At 40.9% G+C, this 10,223-nt stretch overlaps 1 protein-coding gene across 1 annotated transcript in view; it reads right to left on the reverse strand.

Annotated features, from left to right (window-relative positions):
* The window catches only part of LOC123768012 (beta-1,4-glucuronyltransferase 1-like), a 67,420-nt gene extending 57,582 nt beyond the window's left edge, over positions 1–9,838 (reverse strand). The window contains exon 1 of the mRNA XM_069306721.1: positions 9,107–9,838. Coding sequence (XP_069162822.1) covers positions 9,107–9,529 — 423 coding nt within the window. The 5' untranslated portion in view covers positions 9,530–9,838. The remainder of the gene's footprint in view (positions 1–9,106) is intronic.
* Between the last annotated feature and the right edge of the window lie 385 nt (positions 9,839–10,223).

The following is a 10,223-nucleotide window of genomic DNA, read 5'->3' on the forward strand; positions in this document are numbered from 1 at the left end:
ACTCCCCTGTGCTCTAATGTCGTATATATGTATAATTGTTCCAGCTGTAATGCTGGATATATCGGAAGTTCCATTCGGAACTTTAAAATTAGGATACTTGAGTACCGTGGAGTATCTTTTAGGACTGGATTACCATTGTCCAAACCAGCATTTTCGGAGATTAGAAACCATTGTTACGAGTTTAATCATTCTCTGCTGGAATCTGATTTTAAAATTTTGGACACTTGTATGAATGGCCAGTCAGATTTGAGAGTAACGGAATCCTTATATAAAAAGGAGCTGCGGCCTCTGTTAAATAGCAACCTTTTGGCTGTTCAATTGTGCACTGTATAGTGCACAGTAGGCCCTGTAATTTGATTTATAGTTTTTCTGGTAGTTTAATTTTATTATAATTTTGTTTAGTTTACCATGTCGTAGCCTTTTCTTACTTAATTCAAGTCTTGACATTGTACATTATTATAATCTTTTTATTTAGGACATATAATACATTTTTTGGTATTTAGTTTTATTTAATATTTGAGTTTTCTTAAGATTTTGGTTAGTACTTTATAATTGTCGCTTATTTTGTTTGCATTTTATATACATTTTTGGAAATTTGTAGTCATTATATGAATATTTATTATAGTGTTTAGTATTTATGTGTTAGATTAAGTTTTACTCCTGTTGATCAGTTCGTGTAAGTTTAATAGTATGGTTTGTTTTAGTAGTTATAACATTCGTCTTGTAACTTAATGGATATTTGAATTAGCTTTTATCTATGTGACAGTTAATAAGTTTTATTTGTATTGATCACTTTAAGTAAGCTTAAGTGTTTTATTTTTTAATCATTTTCCTTTCTTTGATAGGCAATTATATTCAGTATGAGTTCTTTGTTTACCAGTTATTTGATTGTGATTTCTGTGTTTTCTTTTAGAACTGATGATGAATACGAGAAGTATTCGAAACGTTATGCATTTTAAAGTAAAGAATCTGAAACAAGATGTTCAGTATACCCCTGGTTTTCCTATTCTTCTTAAAATTAAGATTCCCGAAGGTAACATCGATCATATATATATATATATATATATATATATATATATATATATATATATATATATATATATTTTGGTAGCAGCCTTTTTTGTAAACATATATTACTAAATATGACCAAAAAAGTAAGATTAATAATTCTAACACGAATTTTCTCAATATTTCTTATATTTCTTTTCACTGTTGATGGTAACTGAAAAATCAATTTTCCAAAATTCATTTTTATTTCTAGTCTGACGCGACACTTGAACGCGTTTCGTAATAACTTATTACATTTTCAAAGACTTTAGTTTACACACACATAACTATAACCTGCAAACACTAAACAGAGTCTTACTATGCTATAATTTAAATGGCTTTCATTTTATATACCTGCATTTGGGTGAGGTGATATATTACAACAGTTTTGGATGAGGTGAAAACACAAGACAGAACACGAAACAATGGGTATAATATTGGATAAGTTTTAAGGGAAGAATGGAAGTAACTGCAAAGGGCCTATTGGCCCATATTTCTTGATGCTTCTATATTGGTGCAGAGTCTTGAAGTGGGTTAAATATAGTTGTGCATTAATTGGCTGTTGATTGCTGGTGTTGACTTCTTAATGTGTAGTGCCTCGCAGATATCAAGCCGCCTGCTATCGCTGTATCTGTTGATGATTTCTGTGTTTTTTTGTTAAGGCTTTTTGGTGATGGTCTGGTTGTGGGAAGAGATTATATGTTCCTTAATGGAGCCCTGTTGCTTATGCATCGTTAATCGCCTGGAAAGAGATGTTGTTGTCTTGCCTATATACTGAGTTCTTTGAGGCTTATAGTCCCCAAGTGAGCATTTGAAGGCATGGACGACATTGGTCTCTTTTAAAGCGTTCTGCTTTGTATCTGGAGAGTCTCTCATGAGTAGGTTGGCCGTTGTCTTGGTTTTATAGTAAATCGTCAACTGTATCTTCTGATTTTTGTCTGTAGGGATAACGTTCCTATTAACAATATCTTTCAGGACCCTTTCCTCCGTTTTATGAGTTGTGGAAAAGAAGTTCCTGTAAAATAGTCTAATTGGGGGTACAAGTGTTGTGTTGTTTCTTCAGAGCTTGCATGGCATTTCACCTTCCTTCTTATGATGTCTTCAACGAAACCATTGGAGAAGCAATGTTGACTAGGACCTGCCTTACCCTACAGAGTTCTTTATCGACTTGCTTCCATCCTGAGCTGTGGCTGAGAGCACGGTCGACATAAGCGTTAACAACACTCCACTTGTACCTGTTTGGGCAGTCACTGTTGGCATTGAGGCACATTCCTATGTTTGTTTCCTTAGTGTAGACTGCAGTGTGGAAACCTCCGCTCCTTTTCATGACTGTTACATCTAGAAAGGGCAGCTTCCCATCCTTCTCCATCTCGTAAGTGAAATGCTACACAGAATTCCGCTCAAATGCCTCCTTTAGCTCCTGCAGATGTCTAACATCAGGTACCTGTGTAAAAATGTCGTCAACATACCTGCAGTATATGGTCGTTTTCAAGTTCATCTCGACTAAGACCTTTTGTTCAATGGTTCCCATGTAGAAGTTCGCAAACAGGACACCTAGGGGAGAACTCATGGCGACCCCATCTACTTGCTTATACATGTGCCCATCCAAGCTCAAGAAAGGTGCCTCTTTAGTACAAGCTTGGAGTAGTTTCCTTAGAATGTTTTCTGGTATGTCAAGAGGAGTACAGGCCGGATCACGATATACTCTGTCCGCTATTATCCCGATTGTTTCATATACAGGTACGTTGGTAAACAGTGATTCTATGTACAACGAGGCTCTTATCCCTGTGGCCCGTGTTTCCCGCAGTAAGTCAAGAAATTCCTTTGGAGACTTCAGGCTGAAGGCGCAAGGGAAATAAGGAGTCAGCAAGCCGTTGAGTTGCTTCGCCAGTCTGTACCAGGGTGCGGGTATCGGGCTGAGATTGGCCGAAGTGGGTTTCCAGGCTTGTGTGTCTTGACATTTCCATACGCATATCCAGGTTTGTATTCCCCAATGATCTTTGGCAGGTGGAGTCCAGATTTCTTGGCGTTCACAGTTTCGATCAATGTGTTTACCTTCGTTTTCAATTCGGCTGTAGTGTCCTTCGTTACACTTTGGAATTTAGTTTGGTCAGAGAGTATGAGGTTCATTTTTGCCAGATATTCGTCTTTTTTAAGAATGACGTATATTGGCGACTTGTCACCTCTCCTGATGACTATATCCTTGTTCTCATGAAGGCTCTAAGCTGCCGCTTTGAGTTCGGGGGACAGTATTGTTCTTCTGTAGTTACCTCGAATCTTTCCTCCTTCTGCAATAAGTTCTGCTTGCAAGGAGACTTTAGTGGTAACCTTCGTTTGCTTCTTGAGGTCGAATATATCATCCAATAGCATCTCCAACTCCACTTTCCTGGCCATCTCACTAGGTCTGGAAATAACATGACAGTTTATACCCAGATTTAAGAGAGTAATTTGGTCCTGAGTGAGGTTGATTCCAGCAAGGTTTAAGAAGCCGTCTATGGGTCATGGAATCGCCATAGGTCCTCCAAACAGTGTTGTCAGTTTTTTGATGATCCTGGTTTCGGTGCTGTCGTGATGTTGATCTGAAAGGATGTCGAGGTGTTGGTCGATGCGAGCTCGGAGGTCTTCGTCGATGTTGCTGTTTCTTTATTGGTTTGTAGCATGAGGCATTTGTGTTTTGCTGCCTTTGATCTCATTTTCTACCTTGTGTATCTGATGTCGAATCAGATCTTGGCGATATTTTATCGTGGAGGCTTGGTTTCTTGCTGCAGAGTCGTGCGTTTATATATTAATATATTTTGGTGGCAGTCTTTCTTGTAAACATATGTTGTTGAATATGACCGAAAAAGTAAGATTAATAATTCTAACACGATTTTTTCAATTTTTCTTGTATTTTTCTTCACTGTCGATGGTAATGAAAAAATCAATTCTCTAAAATTCATTTTTTATTATTGGTCTGACACTTAAAAGCGTTTCGTAAAGGCTTCTTACATTCTCAAAGACTTCTTTACACTTAATACTACACTTATGAACTACAATTTTATGATACACTTGATGAACTGTGTATGAAACATTTGACATAACGCTTCGCTTTTTATTGGTTTGGGTGAGGAGGGTATTGGGTGAGGAGGGTACATAAGAATGGAAGTTAGAGTCAACTAACACAACACCTGTACCCCCTATTAGACTATTTTACAGAAACTTCTTCTCGACAGCTCATAAAACGGAGGAAATGGTCCTGAAAGATAGTGTTGTTAGGAACGTTATCCCTACAGACAAAAATTAGAAAATACAATTGACGATTTACTATAAAACAAAAAAAAACGGCCAACCTACTCATGAAAATCTCTCCAGACACAAAGCAGAATGCCTTGAAAGAGACCAACGTTGTCTGTGCCTTCAAATGCCCACTTGGGGACTGTAAGCCCCAAAGAACTCTGTATATAAGCAAGTAATGGCTCAAAAGGGCCACCACTCACGGGCTATTCATGCCCGTGCCACCTCTTGGGTGGCTTAATCTTTATCAATCAATCAATCTGTTTAGTGTTAGTATAAGTAAGACTTTGTTTAGTGTTTTTAGGTTACAATTGTGTGTGTAAACTAAAGTCTTTGAAAATGTAATATGTTATTACGAAACGCCTTCAAGCGTCGCGTCAGACTAGAAATAAAAATTAATTTTGGAGATTTGATTTTTCAGTTACCATCGTCAGTAAAGGGTAGTGCCTAGAGTGGACCATCTCAACGAAAACGGATCAAACAGGTGAATTTACTGTGTGGAATATAAGGGCATTGAGGGCCACGCTGGCGCCCTGTAGGCCTCCCACAGTGAAGGTGTTGGGGGAAGGGGTGTTGCTGTGCGGTCAGGCGATGGGGGGGGAGGGGGGTCACCCAGTGTTTAGAGAAATATATTTGGGAAAGAAAAACAAAAATTAGCAATTATGAATGCTGTTAATGGAGCTCACAGTGTGTCAGACTACAAGTGTATGATTCACAGTGCCTGTTGCAGAGATGTGTCATCCTCCATGCACCCAGATATGGCACAGGTCACAGCAAGCATTCATGTTCCTCCCAAAAGGGAGGGTATATATATATATTTATATATATATATATATATATATATATATATATATATATATATATATATATATATATATATACCCTCCCATATTTATATATATATATTTATATATATATATATATATATATATATATATATATATATATATATATATATATATATATATACATATATATATATATATATATATATATATATATATATATATATATATATATATATATATATATATATATATATATATAGGGGGGTACCACCACTGGTGCAATTATAGGGACCCACAGCCTCAGAGAAGGGAACACAGAGCACTCAGGGAAAAACTTGACATTTAACTCTGAATACGAAAGAGTGTTCACTTCTCCTACCACCCCCTTTTTTTTTATTATGATGTACACTTTATTATGCAAGGTTATACAGTTACATATCTGATTTTAAACAAAAAATGAACATTAAGAGGACACAAGAAAAAGTTCGCTTCCTAGAGGCTGTAGATTTCCTCGAACTCCTCCGACGCCGGGCAGGAACCGAGGATGCAGCGGGCATTTCCCCTCTGGATCGCGACACTGAGGCGCTGAAAGAGAAAACTTGCTGCTCTAGGGTCTCTTGTGGTGTCAATGAGCTTGGAACCACGATCCTTAAGAAACCTTCTTGCACTCTCACCCCATGAGCCTAGGGTCTCAGACCCTATTGGAACGAAGTTGTACCTTTGATCTAATTGCCTGTACTTGACTGACTTTTGTTTTTCTCTGTGTGTCGCTGCGGCTCCTGCCGTGCCGGCAGAGAGGGTGATGTATGTCGTTGCCAGGGTGGATACGCAAGTATAGTCCCATGCTAACTGCCTGCCACCCTTCCACGGACGCTGTGTGATTCCGTCTGGTCGGCCGGCAAAGCTAACAGAGTCACGGTTCAGTAGGTTGCGGGGCTCTCTCTCCGCTGGACACTGAGCAGAGGCAAGGCTTCTTTTAATGATGTCGTTGACTTCGTCGTGTCTAGTGTGCCATCCACCCGATTTTCCACAGTGCAGGCCATGCAATCCATATTCGTCAGCATCTGCCTCGCCGCAAATACACCTGTGAACAGTGTGGATAGGGGCAGCAAGGCGGAGAGCGACTGCAATACGGAGCTCCTGCGGATCAAGACGTGTGCCTGTCGCAGACATTGGGACTGCCAGAAGGAAGTCCCCTGCATGGGGAGCATGCACAGCTGTGAGGCGTGCACGATCACTGGGGGTTGTTGCTGCCTCCAGCAAAGCTGTGGCTTCTTTGTCTACAATGGGGCTGTCCCAACTGGATTGTTTCTTGGCTTTCGGCATGGCTGGTCTGAGTGCTGGGTCTGTCATGGCACCCCATTTCGTGTCGCATTCCGTGTAGTGGGGGTCCTGTATCCCCGCTACATCACTCAGGGTGTCAGGTAGAATTTCCTTAACCAGGTCATCCGATGCTGAGGAGGAAGACAGGAAGGCTGGGACAGCAATTTGGGTGGCGGTGCGGACACCCAAGCCACCGAGCCTGACAGGAAGAGTGGCTTGTTTCCACTGGCATTCGTTGAGGGAGAGGTTAACAACTTTTTCCAGCATGGTCTTCAGTAGGAGGTCATACTCGTCAAGCTTTGGGTTGTTGTAAGATGGGGCGCACCTCAGAAAGTAGGTTAGCCTCGGAAGGGATAGGCATTTGGTGAGGAGATAAAAAGCATCGTGGGCATCGATGTCACCTATTCTGTCTTCCATCCTCCTAAGGTCTGCGATTTTCTTGTCGAGGATCTCCTCAATGGCGTTAGACCCGAGGAGAGCTCCAAGGAGGGTGCTGTTCTCGGCCCTAATGACATGGGCTCCAGGCAAGGCAGACCTTATTCTAGCTACGATGTCTGGGTTGGAGGAGACTACTTCACACTTGGAAGGGTTCAGGACGAGACCCAGGCTTACTTCTTGCTCCCTTATTTTCCTGATATCTGACAAGAGGTGGTCTACGGTGCCAGCTATAGTGCCATCATCCAAAAACCAGATGTTGAACTCGCTGGACAAGCTTTCGGTGATTTCTTTTAAGACTAAGCAGAAAAAAAGGGGAGCAAGAGGATCACCTTGCTGAACACCTTCACATGATCTGATTTCATGTTCACCAAAGAGCAGTTTTGACTCGCCACTGTAGCACGATAGTATGAACGGGTAGAGGGGCCGGAAATGGCGATGTACGGCACAAAGTACTGCATCTCTTCTGACCATGTTGAAGGCATTCTTAAAGTCCAGTTTGAGCAGGGCCTTTTCATCAGAAATGTTTGTGATGTATGCTCGTGCTGCATGGGCAGCCGCTTCACAGCCTTGGGGGATTCCAAATCCTAGCTGGATTGGTTTCAGCAATTCAGCCGCTTGCTGGCTGACAACCCTCGTAGCAGCCTTGGCAATCAGGCGTCGGAGAGTGTTGCCAACAGCAATTGGCCTGATTCCTTCGTCCTTCTTATTGAGAGCACAGAGGGAGGCACCAAAAAAGAGAGGCCTGATGACCTCAGGTATCTCACCAGCCAGACACATGTTGACGAACCTTGTGAGTTCCATAAGAAGATCTTGTGCAGCATCACCAACCGCAGGATTTAACATTTGCTTGATGTGATGAGGTTTTAACCCTGTAAAGCCGCCTGCTGACCCAGGTGGAAAAGAAAGGGCTGCTTTGTAGACCTCAGATTCACCAACGGTTAATGGGTCTGAAATGGTGTCGGCTGATGGCGGAACGATGTTGTCGCCTTGAGGGGCTCTGGGTGGGTGCTTGCTTTGCAGGGCCCGTGCTGTGGCTGAGTTTCGAGGAGCAATTTTCTCGTCACTGGTGAGGACTCTAATAGCACTTGCGGTATTTCCCTCTTCAATTTTCTTGGTGATTTGTGCTCTGATTTTGTACGTTTCCGGTATGTTGTTGTTACCATTTCTGCGGTGGGTGTGTTTTGCTCGCAGAGGCAGGCGAACTAGGTTGTCCCTCCTTGGGTATTCATTTATCGCCCTCTTTATATATATATATTTATATATATATATATATATATATATATATATATATATATATATATATATATATATATATATATATATATATATATATTCCTGTTCCAGCGCCTCAGTGTCGCAGTTCAGAGGGGAAATGCGTGCTGTATCCTGGGCATGCACCCAACCTCCGAGGAGCTGGACGAGGTCTTCGAACGCTGATTGTTTGTTATATATGTGTGTATATATATATATATATATATATATATATATATATATATATATATATATATATATATATATATATATATATGTATATATATATAATATATATATATATATATATATATATATATATATATATATATATATATATATATGTATATATATATGTATATATATATAATATATATATATATATATATATATATATATATATATATATATATATATATATATATATATATATAAAAGTTTGTGAGGGTACCACCTCTGGTGCCAATGTGGGGACCCATAGACCCATAGCCATAGCATATATATATATATATATATATATATATATATATATATATATATATATATATATATATATATATATATATATATATATATATATATATATATATATATATGTATATAAATTGGGTGTTAATAGAAAATAATTATGTATATGTAACACATACAAAATATGTGACTAGAGGAGGGAACAAGACAACATGGCTTCACGCTACTCACAATGGTCAAATAGATGACAAGAGTTAGACACTTAAATGACGTAAGGAAATGTTGAATAAATCAAGCAAGTGGATAAGACAGAAGTGAACAAATCCTCAAGGGCCGTGACGAGGATTCGAACCTGCATCCGGGAGCATCCCAGACACTGCCTTAATCGACTGAGCTACGATTCGAATCCTTGTCACGCCCTTGTGGATTTGTTCATTTCATGCATCACGTTAGTGTGATCTCTGTGTGTAGAGACAGGAGTGAAAGCGTGCAAAGTAGAAGTGATGGTGTTGTCTGACCTGCCAGTGCGACGTCACTGGGTCGAGGTTATCGAGGAAGGTGTATTCTCCATGGGTAGTGTAGGTGATGGATTCGTTACAGCGGAAGGTCAGGTCGGCAGGAATGTAGTTCTCCAAGACCCAGTAGTCTCCCCGCTGGTAGTAGAAGTTTCTCTGAAGTCCTGCAGAGCACCTATGCAGGTCCGGGTACATTTTTCTCTGTAGGGAGTTCGCTGTTGGTCCTGAGGAAGAGGGAGCATTGCAGTCTTCCCCCTGGCAGCGAACAGCATTCGAGCCACTTGTGTCAAAATGTGAATTTTTCTTTGCAGTCGTGAGACTGGGAGACCCGTTGTCGCAGAGCCAGAAGGGACACCACAGGAACATAAACATCACAATGTTCATGAAGAGCAACAGGCCGATCTTCATCCTTCTTACTGGTGTCATTGTCTGGTCCTATCCTGCAGGAAATGTTATATTACAAATTAACTTTTGTATCACCCAGCGTCCTACAACTCTTGCTTACACTTAATCTACTACAGTATTGATGCTATCGATCACGGTGTCAACATTATAGGGCTTACTGCGATATTGGCGCTTCTGTGGAAAATTTCCACCAAAAATAAAGTATAACGTGTCTGAGTAACATGATCTATGAGAGAGCACATGGACCAGACATGGTTGTTTATAGAACGAGCCAAGCTCTCCCAAGACAGTGTGTCAGGTCAGCATATTTCCACCCTTTTGAGAATACACCATCCCAGGGGAGGTTGTTGTTGTAGTTGATTTAGGGGCGACGACGATCGTGGGATCGGATGCACCCCGGTGTACCCGTATAGGGGTACTCGCAAAACTGAAGACAGGCAGATGATTGGGGAGCCCCTGGAGTCTTTCAGGGTGACAAACACAGACCCCACCCCACAAATAGAACACCGGGTAGCAAAACTAAATACACGGCCCCCCAACAAAAACGCAAAAAGTCATCCAGTGCCCTCCGGCAGAGCAAAAGCCGGCCGCCCAATATGGCTGAGGGCACACTAGGAGTTCACCAAGACCCACCAACTCCTGGCACCTCTCGGCCAAGCCGGCGCCGGACACCGTCACCCCGCCAAGAGAACCAACCAGAAAACGTGAAAAAAAT

The sequence above is a fragment of the Procambarus clarkii genome, chromosome 58 (genome assembly GCF_040958095.1).
Source record: "Procambarus clarkii isolate CNS0578487 chromosome 58, FALCON_Pclarkii_2.0, whole genome shotgun sequence".
NCBI lineage: Eukaryota > Metazoa > Arthropoda > Malacostraca > Decapoda > Cambaridae > Procambarus > Procambarus clarkii.